Genomic DNA, 17,119 nt, shown 5'->3' with positions numbered 1-17,119 from the left:
ACATCTCAGGCTGATCCAGGGAAAAGTCTCTGTACAGAAACACTAGAAGAAATTCAAGTGTAGTAATGAATTGTGGGGAAGTTTAATTTATCATGGAAATAGCTGTGATACTTTTGTTTAGCAACTTCCTCAAAATAATTTTCAAAAATATAAAAATAGAGGGATATGGCAGCATAATGGTGTCACTAGACTAATAATCCAGAGACCCAGACTAATGGGTTTGGATCCCATCACAGCAGTTGGCTGAATTTGAATTCAATTAATAAATCCGAAATATAGACCCCTTCTCACTTATGGAGACCATGAAATTATTGCAGGAAACCTCTGGGTATGTCTTTTAGGGAAGGAAATCTGGCCTACATGCGGCTCCAGGCCCTCAGCAATGTGGTGGATTGTTAACTGGCCTAGCATGACAATCAGTTCCAGAGCAATTAGAGATGGATAACAAATGCTGGCCTTCTTAGCAACACCCATATTCCATGCAAAAATAAAGACATTTAAAAAAAAAATGCTAGGTTGTTACTTGACTAATAATCTTCTGATTGGCACTTTCTATATATTCTTAGTCTTTTTAAAACACAGGTACTAGTCTATCAAACTTATGCTAGTAATAATACTTATATTTATTACTATGATATTTTGATTATCTATATAGACTCTCCGGTTTTCTGTGGCATCAGAGTGAAACTATTATAGATATGGAAACTCATTGCAAAATTACTAGATTTTCCTCACTCTGAAAGCCATAACAAGGAGTACGCCATGGACTTTCCAGGCCTCATCATATATCCAATGAGGCAACTTTTGCGCAGGGAATTACAATTTATATATGGAGGCATAACAGTTAGTACATTTCTAGTCACAAACAATTCACTCCTATAATATTCAGCATTGAAAATAAAATGTATTTATTTTTTCATTACATTCATTGCCCATTCCCAATTGTCCTTAAGAATGTGGTTTCCAGCTGCCCGCCTTGAACTGCTGAAGTCCATATCTTGGAGGGTATACAGACAGTGCTGTTAGGAAGGGAATTCCAGGATTTTGACCCAATGACAGTGAAGGATTGACAATACCGCCAAATCACAGAGGTAACTTGCAGATATTGTTCTTCACAAGCATCTGCTGCCCTTATCTCCCTAGGAAATAGAGATCACAGGTTTAGAAGGTGAAGTACAAGGAACCTTGGTGAGTTGCTGCAGTATCTCTCTTAGGTAGTACAAACTACTGCCATTGTGTGTCAGTGGTGGATGGATTGCCAATCAAGTGGACTCTTTTGTTCCAGATGGCCCTGTAGTCACTTGGTACAGACTTCCCAGCCTCGGACTTTCTTTTCTAACAACAGTATTTACATGGCTCAATGGTCAAATGTAACACCAAGGATGTTGAAAGTAAAGGATTCAGCAATAACAATGCCATTGAATACCAAGACAAGGTAAATAGCTAGATTCTCAGATCATTTTGAGATAATTATAACTGACCAGCAACTGAATTGGACTAGCTACATAAATACTTGGCTAGAACAGCAGGTCAGAGGTGAGGAATCTTGCAGTGAGTAACTCACCTGTCTCCCAAACCCTGGCCACCATCTGCAAACATCAGGAGTGTAGTAGAGATTCCCTATTTGCCTGATGACTGCAGCTCCAATAACACTCAAGAAGTTTGACACCATCCAGGACAAAGCCAACCCCTTGATTGGCAATGCATCCACTACTGACGCTCAGTATTTGCAATGAGTATAATCTACAATATGAACTCCAGAAATTTAGCAAAGCTCCTTAGACAGCACATTCCAAACCCATGGCCACTTCCATCTAGGAGTAACACCACATGCAAATTCGCCTCCAAGCCACTTACTACACTAACTCGGAAATATATTTCTGTTCCTTCAATGTTACTGGGTCAAAATCATGCAACTCCTTCTCTAATGGTATTATGGGTCTACCTACAGTAAATGGACCGCCAAGCTGTTCAAGAAGGCAGCTCACCTCTACCTTCTCAAAGGCAACCAGGCAACAGCAATAAATGCTGGCGAACAACATTCACATCTCATCAATACATTTTAAAAGGATTTGCAAATGTGTTGGGTTTGCCATTTATCAGCCCATGCCTGAAAGGTGTCCAAATTTTTCGGTGTATATTTTATAATCAGTCCATTCAGCTGTGTTATTACATGCCTCTGGAACAGATGAAACTTGAACCCTCGGCACCTGGTCTACAGGTAGTGCCACAAGACTCTCAGCTCTTGATGCATATGGTTACAGATGATGAGCACAGTTCACAGATGACAGCACACCCATGTCTGACCTTACAATAGAGGAAAGATCACTGACAAACTAGCTAAAGATGGCTGGACCAAGGAACCTATGTATATAAATTTAAAAAAAAAAGAGCAGAAATAGAACATACCACCTTTCAAGCATGCTCAGCCATTGAAGATGATCACAGCTGATCTGTTTGTTTTGAATTTCACATTCCATCTACCACTGATAACTTTTGATTCCCTTCTCTAAGATTCTAATTATCTTGGTCTTAAAAATATTTAATGGCCCCACTTCCACTGCCTTCTGGAGGTGGAGCTGTAAAGTCTCAACTCCCAGAAAGAAATTCGCCTTAGCTCTGTCCTAAATAGATCCCCATATCTGCAACTTTAAAGACAATGCTTCCTAGTTCTGGACTGACCCGCAAGGTGAAGCACCCTTTCCGCATCCACCTTGTCAAGATCATTCTGAATCCTATACACATCAATTCAGTCATCCCTTAGTCTTCCAAGATGAAGTAAAAACAAGCCCAGCCTGTCCAACCGATCCTCATAAGGCAACCCATTCAATCCAACTATTAAATTAGTAAATGTTCTCTGAATCACCTGAAACCCAAAGACTTCCTGGAATGAAACAAAAGCAAAATTTGCTGATGAAACTCAGGAGGTTGGGAAACATTTGTGAGAAGAGAGCAGAGTTAACACTTCAAGCCTGGTAACTCTTCATCAGAGCTGTTAACAGCTAGGAACAATGTGGGAGTTATGCTTAAGAGAAGGATTTTTTTGGGGGTTGTGGGTTGGAAGAGGTGAGCGGATAGATGGAAATGGAGCCCAGAGAGAGAAAGATATGAAAGCGGTAGGCAGGCACGGAGATTATGGATAGCATGCCAGGACGGAAGAAAAGCTGAATAAGTGACAAGAGTATGAGAGAATGGGTGAGCTGTACTGAAAGCAACCGACATAAAGTGATATGCAATGAAAATGTTGACGTGGGAACCTACCGGTGTATTGAAGTGGCAGGCAACTGGAAGCTCGGGGTCATTTTTACAGACAAAAATGGAGGTGTTTTGCAATGTGATCACCCAGTCTACGATATAGAGGAGACCACACTGAACAGCAAACACTGTATGGTAGACTAGACTGAAAGATCTGTCTGGAGCCTGGCCATTATTATCAGTTATCCAGCTTTTCTTCCATCCTGGCCTGCTCTCCATGATCTTTTTCATTATTTACTCCTTTCATTATCTCCCCCTGGGCTCCATCTCCACGTATCCTCTCACCTTTCCACTCCCCCATTCCAACCTTGTCTTCAGCATAAACAGCACTATTTCCTAGCTGCTAACAGTTCTGATGATGATTCACGGATTCAAAAACTTTAACTGTTTTCTTCCCCAGATTCTGCTAGATCTGCTCAGTTTCGCAGCAATTCCTGTTTTGGTTTCAGATCTCCAGCATCCCAGTTCTTTGTTTTATTTCCTGCAGTATTCTCTGGGACTGGGATGATTTACCTCCAACAACCAAAACCAACTTTTTTGTGCTAGATGTAACTCAACTCCCTTCACCCCAAATCCCATTGAATCAATTTTCAAAGGGTTCCTTGATGCTCCTGTTTATGAATGGAGTTGAAAATGAACCATGGTGAGCCATTTTCAACACCTCCAATTTACAACCTGGGTCCCTGCTTAGAAAGAAAATTCAGTGCAACTAGTATGGTTGATGTTAAGCAAATACAGTGAGATTTCTTTCAAGCTGCTGCAAATCTAGCCTTTAGTATGCACTTGCAGTTAATCACAATTAAAACAAAAGAAAATCAAGTGAGATCTATTACTGTTGTAAATGACACTAATCATTTTGAGTATTCCTTGTCAAAATATTCTGCTACTTTACAGTGAAGAATGGTTGGTAGTTGGAATGTGTTGTCCGAAGATTCAATAGTATGTCTCGAAAGCAAATGGATAAATACCTGTAGGATGAATAGGAAAAAGAAAAAAAAACACATCAGGCGAAAAGTGGGATTAAAACAATAATTAAAAAAAAAAAGGGCTGGAAAAAAGCCAGCATGTCAGCATCTTTGGAGAGAAAAGCAGAGTTAACATTGAGTCCAGTGATCCTTCTTTATTTTATAAGAGTGGATTTTTTAGAAAAATTCACTGGCCAGCATTTATTTCCGATCCTTAGTTGCCCTTGAGAAAGTGGTGGTGATCTGCCTTCTTGAACCTCTGCAGTCCACAAGCTGAAGGTTGATCTACAACACCCTAGGTGGGATGGGGTTGGAGGATTCTAGGATTTTACCCCAGCAACACTGAAGGAACGGAGACGTGTTAGTAAGGCAGGATGGCGAGTGGTTTGCAGTTGGTGTTGTTCTCATATCTGATGCGCTGTCCTAGATGGAAATGGTCATGGGTTTTGAAGACACTGTCTAAAGATCTTTGCTGATTTCCTGCAGTGCATCTTTTAGATAGTACTGAGCGTCGGTGGTGGAGGGAATGGATATTTGTGGATGTGGTGTCAATCAAGTTGGCTGTGTCCTGGATAGTGTCAAGCTTCTTGAGTGTTGTTGGGACTACACTCATCTAGGCAAGTGGGGAGTATTCCATTACACTTCTGACTTGTGCATTGCAGATGGTGGACAGACTTATAGGAGTCAAGAGGCAAACTATTCACCGTAGTATTCCTAGTCTCCACTGTACTTATGTGGCGAGTCCGGTTGAGTTTCTGGTCAATGGCAACCCCAAGGATGCTGGTATTGAGGTATTCAATAATGGTAACATCAATGAAAGTCAAGGGGCAATGATCAGGTTGTCTCTTAATGGAGATGGTCATTACCCAGCCTTTGGGTGGCACAAGGGTTATTTGCCACTTATCAGCCCAAGCCTAGATATTGTCCAGATCTTGTACATTTGAACACGAGCTGCTTCAATTGCTGAGGTGTTACAAATGGCATTGAACATTGCACTATTATTGATGCACATCTCCACTTCTGACCTTATGATGGAGGGATGGTCATCGAAGAAGAAGCTGAAGATATCTAACCTCCAACAAACATGACCATCTTTCTTTGTGCCAGGTATAATTCCAACCAGCAGAGTTTTCCCCTAACACCTATTGATTCCAGTTTTGCTAGGGCTCCTTGATGCCACACTTGGTCAAACACAGCCTTGGTGTCAAGGGTTATCACTCACACCTCAACTCTGGGATTCAGCTCTTCTCTCCATGTTTCAGCAAAGGCTGTAATGAGGTCAGGAGCTGAGTGGCCCTGGCAGAACCCAAACTGGACATCAGTGAGCAGGTTAGTGCTGAGCAAGTGCTGCTTGATAGCACCTTTGATGAATACCTTCCATCACTTTACTGATCGAGAGTAGACTGATGGGATGGTAATTGGCTGGGTTGGATTTGTCCTGGTTTTTACGTACAGAACATACCTGGGCAATTTCCACATTGTCGGATAGATGCCAGTGTTGTAACTATACTGAAACAGCTTGGCTAAGGGAGTAGCAAGTTCTGGAGCACAGGTCTTCAGTACTATTATTGGAATGTTGTCAGGGCCCATAGGCTTTGCCGTATCCAACGGCTCCAACTGTTTATTGATATCGTGTGGAGTGATTATCCAGACTGCTCTTTGAAAAAGCCAGTACAGCTAGATTCAATGGCCTGAATGGCCTCTTGCTGATCTGCACCATTTCAGGATTTCATGGAAAGTACAGGCAATTGCTTCAATACAATTCAAAGACAAGGTCCTGTTCTTTGTTGCTTGTCTTTCAGGTGTTTCTTCCTTGCTAGAATGCATTTATACTGGCCCTGGAATCCCTCCCTCAAGTGATCAGTAGTTGTGTGTGAATTTAAGCAGAAGTGCTGACAATCACTAAACCATGGCAGGCATCACAGTGCAATTTGATCCTGTATTAACTCCGTGATAGCACATGCGTATTTCAAACAGTGCTCACAATTTAGCAATTGAGAAATAAGACCATTTAATTCAACACAGGCTAGAAACTAAGCAGGGGTGATTTGACTCAAAAAGTGACTTGCTCATCTATGAAATTCCAGTAAAAAAGTTACATTTCTAAATTGGTTAAAAAGAAATGCCAAAACAATCAAACCTCTACTTGAACCTTTGCAAATGCAGGCGAAGCAGTGGATTATAAATATCTGACAGGTCTTCCCTAAAAGCACAGATGACAAATGCAGCATGTGGCTGAGCCATATGGTTCATTAGTAGCAGATTGAATTCCAAGTCTGTGCTGAGTTAGCCAATTCGAGCCAGTAATTGCAATCTTTATTCTTTTCCCCAAAAAATATTGAAAGAAGAGTCAGACAGAGAAATGAAATAAAAAAGAAATGAAAAAGATAAAAACAAAGATTAAAAAAAATGAACAGTGACCAAGAAATATACAGAAAGTCCCTTTTAAATTTGTACATGCATAGGCAAATTCTCTATCCTTCATATTAAATTGAAAGCAAAATACAGCAAAGCTAGAAATATGAAATAAAAATAAAGTGCAGGCAATGCCACCAGATCTGTTGAGTATCTGTGAGGAGAGCACAAGTTCTAATGGTAGGCAAGTTGAAAATAGCTCTTCTTCAGGTAGAAATATGATGGGTTCTACATCAGGTGGCCACTGAGGATGGGAGCAGGGAAAGGGATATTCTGGGATATAGTAGAAGGCAAAGATGAAACGGAACAAAATGCAAAGTGGTAGTGAGTGTAAAGTTACCATAGTCTTACTGCACCATAGAACTACTCTCTCGTTGGAGTCAGAGACAACTGGTGATGGTAGCGTCACTATGGCTCGATGCAGGGGAGAGAGGTTGAGAAGGAAAATTCTTCATGGTAACGTCAGCCAGTGTGAGAATTGAACATATGCAATTGGCAACACTACACCGCAAACCAGACATTTAGCCAACTGACCCGATTGTAGCAAACAGTCCTGTGGCATGGAAACAGACCCTTCACACTGTCAAAGCATTAATTCAGAGGGAGAGCAAATGCTAGAATAAATGGACAGTTCTGAAAGACTGTAAAATGCTACATTCTACCGTTTATCTGTATGCACTTCATAATTTAAAAAATAGAGGCCATTCAGCTGATCACAAAACAACAACGCAGAAAAATTTTAAAAGAACCACATTTCAGCCCTGAATTACTTTTTTTTGAAAATCTGGAGTTTGTGTCTGTTATCCTTCACGGGTGTCTATTTTATTCATTCGTAGTTCCTCATGCGCATAAGGAATTGGACACTGAGCTAGAAATGAAATCACAAAGGAAAGACAGGAAGACAACATCCAATGAAGGTCAAATCAGGATGAGTAATAAAAAAACAGAAACTCTCCATAGATGCTGCCAGACCTGCTGAGTTTTTCTAGCACTTTCTGGTTCTACTACAGATTTCCAGCATCTGCAGAATTTTATTTTTTATTCAGTAAGGATGAGGGCCTAGTCAAAAGGACAATAGAAGATCTAGTTTTACACAAGGTAGAATTGATGGAGGAAGTGAATGAGAAATTATCGAAATTGGAATTTGTCAAAGGCTTGTTAAACTGTTTAATGGGGAGAAGGTTGCAAAAGCCTAGCAGTGAACAAAACTTAATCATCCCAGAGTCAAACAGGATAAAAAATGTTGCAAACAGTCTGATTCAGATTGAGTGAACGCTAGGTCAAGGAGGGATATGAAAATCAGTGTGTAGGGAAGTGAAATTAATGGCGTTGTTTGAAACAAATGTAGCCGAGGTTGAACTGGAGAAGTTATCATTCATTGAAAATATTTGCCGGCAATTTATACCCCGCACCCCTCCCTCCACCCACCCCAGTCCAACAAATAAACTCAAGATTGTTAGTGCGAAGTGGTACTTGCTATTTAAAACGTACAATGCATCATACCGAAAGTGCGTTGCAGCAACTCGGAAAAAAAAAGTTTGTTTTGTAGCGCTCTTCATACACGAAGTGTAGAAACGGCCATTTTGTAGCTTAAATATGAAAAAGCTTTGCTACCAGTTTGGAACTTCTCCCCTTAGTTGGTTACTACTTTTAACAAAAAACCTACTAGACTGTACGTGAGCGTATGTAGGATCCTTGCTCTCAACTTCCAAACGAAAAACGTATTTAAAGATTAATTTGTCATTGTATAGGTTTATACTGTAAAATCAAAGATACCTGAAAACCCTGAATCGAATTCAATGTGATTCCTTAAATGATTCACGAAATACAAATGTAGAGGTGCACAATAAATTTATACATCGAAAGAACTGCAAATCCAAATGCAATTGAGAGAAGTTTGTAACAAATTTCCTTCAAACAAGAAACTGTACTCATATGCAGCCCATTTTAAGCTATACCAATGGCGAGCCCGACTCCCACCAAACAAAAGGAATTCAAATCTCGCAAGTCGGCGCGCAGCTAAACGCTTGGAGTACTGACAATCATCATCACACAAATATTAAAAAAAAACACATCTAGTCCCCTAAACTCACGGTGCTTTTAACTTCTGAAGAATCCTCCTCGTCGGTGGAAAAATCCGCTCTTAATTCTGACTTATTCTTAGAAGTAATGTGTTTTAAATAGAGCTGCACATAAACCTCTTTCTTCTGCTCCCTCTGTGGTAAACGCACGTCATGAGCAATTAATTCACTCTTCAGTCTGCTTTTAGTTAAATGTGATGGATCTTGGTGCTCCCCAATATCTGACATATTCAACACAAGGATCAAATTACTATTTTGTTTATCGATTAAGGTTAAACACTAACCAAAGAAACAGCGTACAATACCCCACCGCACACATGCATGTACGAATTACAAACTGTACATACAAAGAAGTTCAAGGCGGATTGGACGCGATTGAAAAAGGAAACCTATTGGACAAAGCGCAATTGACTCTTTAAAGGCCTCAAAAGCTATTCATACAGAAAAACCCTAATGGCAAGACACACCAGCTTTACATATGCTCTTAAAGCGCTTACAAGTACAGAAGACAAAGATCAGAAATAAAGCATCAAGTGCTTTAATTAATTCGTGGGTTTGAGCATTGCAGCAGGTTGGCACAGATTGCTCATTTCTAAGGTCTCTCAGAAAACGATGGGAATCATGTAGGATTTTGACCAGCCACAGTGAAAAAATAAGCTACAATCCTAAGTCAGGATGTTTTTCCATGCATTTGCTATTCTTGTACTGGTATAGATTGTGGGCTCAGATGGTGCTGTCAAAGGAGATTTGGCAAGTTGCTGTCATGCACCTTGTACATGGGACTCACTGCTATCCTGGAACACTGGTGGTAGAAATGCTTTAATGTGGTTTATAGTGTGCTGATCAGGCAGAATGCTTTGTCCTGAAATGTGTGTTAAAAAAAGTCTCAAGAGTTATTAAATTGGCACTCATCTGAGCAGATGGATAGTCTTCTATCACATTTGACATGTTCCTTGGAGATAGGGAGTCGGGAGATGTTACTTGCCATGGAATCCTCAGTCTCTGACCTCCTCTTGGATTAAGTGAATTTGAATGACTGGACCAGTTGAGCTTCTGGTCAATCGTCACACGATGTTGACAGTTGTGTATTCAGATATGCTAATACTGTTAAACATCGAGAAGAGATGCTTAGATTTTCTCATTCAAGACAATCATTGCCCGTCTTTTAAGTGGCACAATTATTATTTGTCACTTATCAGCCCAAACCTGAAGGTGGTCTAGATTTTGCTGGATGCATGAAAAGACTGTTTTAATATCTGACAATTTGCAAATTGGACTGTATACTACAATTGTAGTGAACATTCCACTTCTGACCTTTGATTTATTCAATGCATTCAAATCGGAGTACTGCCCCTGCATGGTTGGAGTGTGTGTTACAGTGGTGATAAATACGGACTATTGAATTTTAACTTCCTTCATCTGATTATTACACTGAAAATCTTTCATGGATTAAAATAGCTTTTAAATTTGAAGAATCATACACCTAAAGCAGTTGGAGTGGTTACCTAACCACAGATAAAGCAAGCTTCGGAAGATCCACTGTGGAATAAATGAAGCCATCCACACTGAAATTATTATTTTTATCTAAAGGCAAACATCAAAATTAGGCAACCGAGTCAGCAACAAGAAATTCACAACAATAGTTTAATTCACATGAGCATGATACTTTCGTACAAGTGGAGATGAATTGGCCTGTTTGCCAATTAACTGGTTTGGAAAGACAACGAAGATACACTCTGAACAACACAGTGAACAATATTTCATCAGCTGCTTTTGAGCAGCAGATCAGAGAGAATAAAACACAAATTTGTGATAAGAGCTAGAACTTATTCTCCCTGCCTGTTTCTCTTATCATCTCAGAAAGCAAGGGGAATCAAGTATAAAAATAGGGAGAATAATACAAAAGAAGTGTGGGTGCTGGAATTCTGAAACAAACGGAAATTGTGGGAGAAGCAGTAGAAGGTTCTAAACAAGGGTCACTGGACTTGAAACATTAACTCTTTTCTCTCCAAAGATGCTGCCTGACTGACTGAGTTTCTCCAGCAATTCCTGTTTCTATTACAAAAGTAAGGAATTTATGCAAGACACTAGCAAGACCACATGTCAACTATCCTGTACGTTATTGCTTACCTTATTTAAGAATGTAAATGTGTTGGGAAGCAGTTTAAAAGCAGGTTTACCAGACTATTACCTGGAATGGGCAAGTTGTCTTATGAGGAAAGATTGGGCAAGTTAGATTTGTATTCACTAGAGTTTAGAAGTCTAAGACTAAATTCTACCAGATACTGAGAAGTCTTGGTAGGGTAATGTTGATTTCTTGGGAGAATCTAGAACTAGGGGTCACCGTTTAAAACTGACATTAGGTGAAACTGTTTTCACAGAACTCACCTTGGAACTCTACTTGCACTGCATTTTCAGGAAGAAAGTGTTTGAATATTTTTAGTGCAGAGGTGGATAAAATCTTGGTAACCAAGGGGCTGAAAGATTATCAGGGATAGGTGGGAAAATGGTTTCGAGATTCCACTCAGGTCTTATTACATGAGGCAGCAGTCCTAAGGGATGGACGGCCTACTCTAGTTCCTTGTTTGTTTATAAAGCAGCTCCTGGCGAAAAGGAAATTGGGAAAAATAACAATTCAAAAACTAAAAATGCATCTGCAGATTCTGCTATGGATACAAGTCAACAACATATTAAGTATAGCCTTAAATTTAAAAATCTAACACCTCAAACACAAACAATTCTAAACAATGTAGCCTTATTTCATCATTAAGAAGGCTGAACTACACATTTTTTTAAAAACCTTGTTAGAACATAGAACAGTACAGCACAGTACAGGCCCTTTGGCCCACGATGCTGTGCTGAACTTTTACCCTAAGCCTAAAGGTCTATCTAATCTCCACCCCTACCTTATACGGTCATCCACATGCCTATCTACTAGCTGCTTAAAGGTCCCTTGAGGCCGACTCCACTACCCGCTCCAGCAGTGCATTCCATGCCCCTACCACTCTCTGAGTAAAGAACCTACTTCTGACGTCTCCCCTATATCTACCTCCACTCACTTTAAAACTATGCCCCCCTTGTAATAACTACCTCCACCCTAGGAAAAAAGTCTCTGGCTGTCCACTCTATCTATACCTCTGATCATTTTGTACACCTCTATCAAGCCACCTCTCATCCTTTGTCGTTCTAAAGAGAAGAATGCTAGCTCTCTCAACCTTTCCTCGTAAGGCCTTCCCTCCATTTCAGGCAACATCCTGGTAAATCTCATCTGCACCTTTTCCAACGCTTCCACATCTTTCTTGTAATGAGGCGACCAGAACTGGACACAATATTCCAGATGTGGCCAAACTAGGGTTCTGTACAGCTGGAGCATAACCTCACGGTTCTTGAACTCAATCCGTCTATTAATGAAAGCTAACACACCATACGCCTTAACAACTCTATCCACCTGGGTAGCAGCTTTCAGGGAACGGTGGACATGAACCCCAAGATCCCTCTGCTCCTCCACACTGCCAAGAATCTTTCTGTTAACCCTGTATTCTGCTTTCAAGTTTGACCTTCCAAAATGAATCACCTCACACTTTTGTTCCTTGTGTTTGTACGTGTATTTTTTTTTAAACTTTAACTTATTTTCCTAATCAACCTGCTCAAAGATGTTACTACACACCTCTGGAACAGGTAGGACTTGAACCCGGGTTTCCTGGCCTAAGGGCAGGAACATTACCACTGCACCACAGGATGTATATTTTAATTCAGTAATAAAATTCTTCTTTCACACAAGAATATTTTGATATTTGCCTTCTTCATTTTTATTGAAAGTTTGCTTTAATCAAAGCTAAAAAGGAAATAGAAATTTGTTTAGGCTGACCGAGAAGGGGTTAAAAAGAAAGAAGGGTGCCAATTCGTCCTTGCCTTGTCAAAGCATTAGAACTAGTGTCACAAGAACAGTACAGCATACAGTATATTACAGTGTAGCTTTAAGACCATATCCACCTAACAATGTGGAAAATTGCAGATAAATCTCTTGCACGTTATGGACAGGATGTAACTTAATTCAATTATCATTTTACTCGCAATAAACATCAATATGTATTCATGTAGTGCCGTTATCATAAAATGTCAAAAGTGCTTTGCAGCAGCGTTATAAGTCTGACACTTGACACATTAGAACAAACACCCTAAAACTTTGCTTGAATTGAATGATTTAATAAGCATCTTAAAAAAGAGAAAACAACATAATAGTATAAACAGACAAGAGGAGAAGCAGAGATAGTAGGAAGTGCAGATGCTCGAGAATCTGGATGAACACAGCAGGCCCAGCAGCATCAGAGGAGCAGGAAGGCTGACGTTTCGGGCCTAGATCCTTCTTCAGAAATGGGGGAGGGGAAGGGGGTTCTGAAATAAATAGGGAGAGAGGGGGAGGCAGATAGAAGATGGATAGAGGAGGAGAAAATAGGTGGAGAGGAGACAGACATGTCAAAGAGGCGGGGATGGAGCCAGTAAAGGTGAGTGTAGGTGGGGAGGTAGGGAGGAGATAGGTCAGTCCAGGGAGGACGGACAGGTCAAGGGGGCAGGATGAGGTTAGTAGGTAGGAGATGGGGGTGGGGCTTGAGGTGGGAGGAAGGACAGGTTAGGGAGGTGGGGACGAGCTGGGCTGGTTTTGGGATGCGGTAAGGGGAAGGGAGATTTTGAAGCTTGTGAAGTCCACATTGATACCATTGGGCTGCAGGGTTCCCAAGCGGAATAGGAGTTGCTGTTCCTGCAACCTTCGGGTAGCACCGTTGTGGCACTGCAGGAGGCCCAGGATAGACATGTCATCTGAGGAAAGGGAGGGGGGAGTTGAAATGGTTCGCGACTGGGAGGTGCAGTTGTTTAGTGCGAACCGAGCGTAGGTGTTCACTTTCAATTCCTCCCACTTCCTACAGACAAAGGGGGTGGCCATGGGTACCCGCATGGGCCCAAGCTATGCCTGCCTCTTTGTAGGTTACGTGGAACAATCCCTCTTCCGTACCTACACTGGCCCCAAACCCCACTTCTTCCTCCGTTACATTGATGACTGTATCGGCGCCGCCTCGTGCTCCCATGAGGAACTTGAACAGTTCATCCACTTCAACACCTTCCACCTCAACCTTAAGTTCACCTGGACCATCTCTAATACCTCTCTCTCTCCTTCCTGGACCTCTGTCTCCATCTCTGGCAACCACCTAGAAACCGATATCCATTTCAAGCCCACCGACTCCCACACCTACCTAGAATACACCTCCTCCCACCCACCTTCCCGCAAAAATGCCATCTCCTATTCCCAATTCCTTCGCCTCCGCCACGTCTGCTCCCAGGATGAGGCATTCCATTCCCGTACATCTCAGATGTCCTCGTTTTTCAAGGACCGCAACTTCCCCTCAGTGGTCGAGAACGCCCTCGATCGTGTATCCCGCAACTCATCCCTCACACCCCCTCCCCGCAATAACAACCAAAGCAGAATCCCCCTCGTCCTCACGTACCACCCCACCAACCTCCGGATCCAATGCATCATCCTCCGACACTTCCGCCATCTGCAATCGGACCCCACTACCAAGGATTTTTTCCCTCCCCACCAGATAAGGATCTGCTTTCCGGAGGGACCACTCTCTCAGTGACTCCCTTGTCCGCTCCACACTCCCCTCCAGCCCCACCATACCTGGCATTTTTCCCTGTAACCGCAGGAAGTGCTACACCTGCCCCTACACCTCCCTCACCCCCAGGAAGACTTTCCACATCAAGTAGATGTTCACTTGCACATCCGCTGTTCCCGTTGTGGCCTCCTCTACATCGGGGAAACCAAGCAGAGGCTTGGGGACCGCTTTGTGGGACACCTACGCTCGGTTTGCATTGAACAACTGCACCTCCCAGTTGCGAACCATTTCAACTCTCCCTCCCATTCCTCAGACGACATGTCCATCCTGGGCCTCCTGCAGTGCCACAACGATGCTACCCGAAGGTTGCAGGAACAGCAACTCATATGCCGCTTGGGAACTCTGCAGCCCAAATGGTATCAATGTGGACTTCACAAGCTTCAAAAATCTCCCCTCCCCCTACTGCATCCCAAAACCAGCCCATGCTTGTCCCCGCCTCCCTAACCTGTCCTTCCTCCCACCTAAAGCCCCACCCCCATCTCCTACCTACTAACCTCATCCCACCCCCTTGACCTGTCCGTCCTCCCTGGACTGACCTATCTCCTCCCCACCTACACTCACCTTTACTGGCTCCATCCCCGCCTCTTTGACCTGTCTGTCTCCTCTCCACCTATCTTCTCCTCTATCCATCTATCTGCCTCCCCTTCTCTCCCTATTTATTTCAGAACCCCCTTCCCTTCCCCCATTTCTGAAGGGTCTAGGCCCGAAACGTCAGCCTTCCTGCTCCTCTGATGCTGCTTGGCCTGCTGTGTTCATCCAGCTGTACACCTTGTTAGCTCAGGAAGAGAAGCAGAGTGGTTTAATTTTAAATAGACAGGGTGTGTTTCCCCCAAACTCTTGGATTGTGAAGTCAAATTTTAAAAGGGACCTGTAACATCAGTTAAATCAAAAATATATTTTATTCATTCAAACCCTAACACCAGTTCAAACCTGGGAATATCATGGCAACAAAGTCCTGCAGGTCAGCATACAACACTTGGATTCACTCTTTGGAGAAAAACAAGGAGAAATATGAAGAGACTGGACTTGATGAGGGTTTAACCATCAGCATGGAATATGGTTGCAGACTTACCATCTGGTTAGATTCTCAACATGCTTATTGTTAACAGCAGACTGAGACAAGGGGTCCAGAAATGTGGAGCAGCTTTGTTCTTGTAACTGTACTGTTGGAATTTTCTAGATCTGTAGCCAACTTGCAAATCATTTAGCAGCTATTTTAGTCCAGTATTGCCCATTTTAAATCAAAAAAGTTTTTCTTTTAAAAAATAACAGTTTATGATCTGTTCAATGTCTTGTGGACACATGGGTGAGAAGCTATTATGTCTAAGTGCAATGGTGTGTACTGGCTCCCCCTTTATTCAACCTCCATGATTAGTCACAACAAAGACTTAAATTCTTTTCAACTCAAAATATACCTCTCACCAGTTAGAATACAGTTAACTTTTATTGTTACAGTAAGGAACAAAGTTGCAAGTTTTTCCAAGTTAAAATAGAGCAAATTAATAGCCCCAAGAAAAGTAATAAAGGCATCAGATTAAGTGTTAAGAATACAGCATATTTTGCAGTCATTCACACCCTCACACACACGTGCAAAGTTGAAAGGGGATAGTGTCCAATACGAATGGTAGATACAAGACTATACATAGTTTTAAATTCTATGGTGTCGTGGAGGTGCGAGGTAGTAACCAGAGACCATGATGGCTTCATTCAACTGCCAATGAATGGTTCGTCAACTGTCAGCAATGAATACTGCAGTAATCTTTTAACTATTAGGTTCCCTGATATTTCTTTCAGGCCATCGTTGTCAATGGGCGCTTTCCTTCAAGACACAGAAAGGCACCTCCAGCCTGTATGCCGTTCTGTAGTGTAAAATCCATAGCCTCTTTTCTACCAAAACAAAAACCTCAAAATTATAGCTTATCTGTATGTCTGCTGAGACAGTTGTGTCCAGGCTGATATTTTTAGGCAAATGTTTCATCTCCAAATTGCAAGGATTTTCATAATAGTGCAAATCAACAGGCAGTAAGGATCTTTACCGGGTTTCATGGCTCTTGGGTAAAATTGTTATGCAGCTCACATGTATTTTACGCAATTCACATTAATTTAACGAAACTTAGACAACCTGTGTAGAATAGGTGATGCACATTCCATGGTTTGCCCCCGTTTTAAAAACTATTACAGTTCATGAAAGTCTTGGTATTAAATCTGTCAATGGTATTTTATATTGCTGTGACAAAGAGAAATTTAGGTAAGAAACTCTGGAACTTAAGCCAAAGCAGCAGAAGGTATGGCTACAATTGGTTGAAAAATCAAAATTGAGGATGCTTAATAGGCCAGAATTAGAAGAACTCAGAATTCAGTAGTGCTGGACGAGATTTCAGAGATAGGTAGAAACAAAGTCTCATGGGGACGTGAAAACAAAGATAAAAATGTTAAAATTAAGACTTTGCTTAACCATGAGTCAATGTATGGCATCAATACAGGATGAAATGTCAATAGGGCCTGGTGTAAGATAAGACTTGGACAGAGTTTCTAATGACCTCATATTTATGGAAAGTAAAAGGATGAGGTTATGTTAGAATAGTCAAGTCTAAAGGTAATAAGGTTATGCTTCAGCGTTTCAGTAGCAGATACCATGAGGCAAGGTGCACGGCGTGGTCAGGCACTTTTAAGATCATCACAGCACAGTTCGGAAAACAAAAGCAGTCAAGACTTAGAAACATTTACAAAA

The 17,119-nt window shown here is 41.6% G+C and overlaps 1 protein-coding gene across 1 annotated transcript; it reads right to left on the bottom strand.

Annotated features, from left to right (window-relative positions):
* Nucleotides 1-45: 45 nt before the first annotated feature.
* LOC125481550 (lamina-associated polypeptide 2, isoforms beta/delta/epsilon/gamma-like) lies at nt 46-9,828 on the bottom strand. The gene is made up of 3 exons (XM_048593260.1): nt 8,729-9,828; nt 4,148-4,223; nt 46-1,139 (listed from the first exon to the last, which is right to left on the bottom strand). The coding sequence occupies exons 1-3, from the start codon at nt 8,942-8,944 to the stop codon at nt 1,132-1,134; spliced, it is 300 nt and encodes a 99-aa protein (XP_048449217.1). The 5' UTR covers nt 8,945-9,828; the 3' UTR covers nt 46-1,131.
* Nucleotides 9,829-17,119: the final 7,291 nt, after the last annotated feature.

Source organism: Rhincodon typus, unplaced genomic scaffold (genome assembly GCF_021869965.1).
Source record: "Rhincodon typus isolate 14 unplaced genomic scaffold, sRhiTyp1.1 hic_rhity00002572, whole genome shotgun sequence".
In the NCBI taxonomy this organism is placed as follows: Eukaryota; Metazoa; Chordata; class Chondrichthyes; order Orectolobiformes; family Rhincodontidae; genus Rhincodon; species Rhincodon typus.
This window is presented reverse-complemented; position numbering and strand designations above follow the sequence as displayed.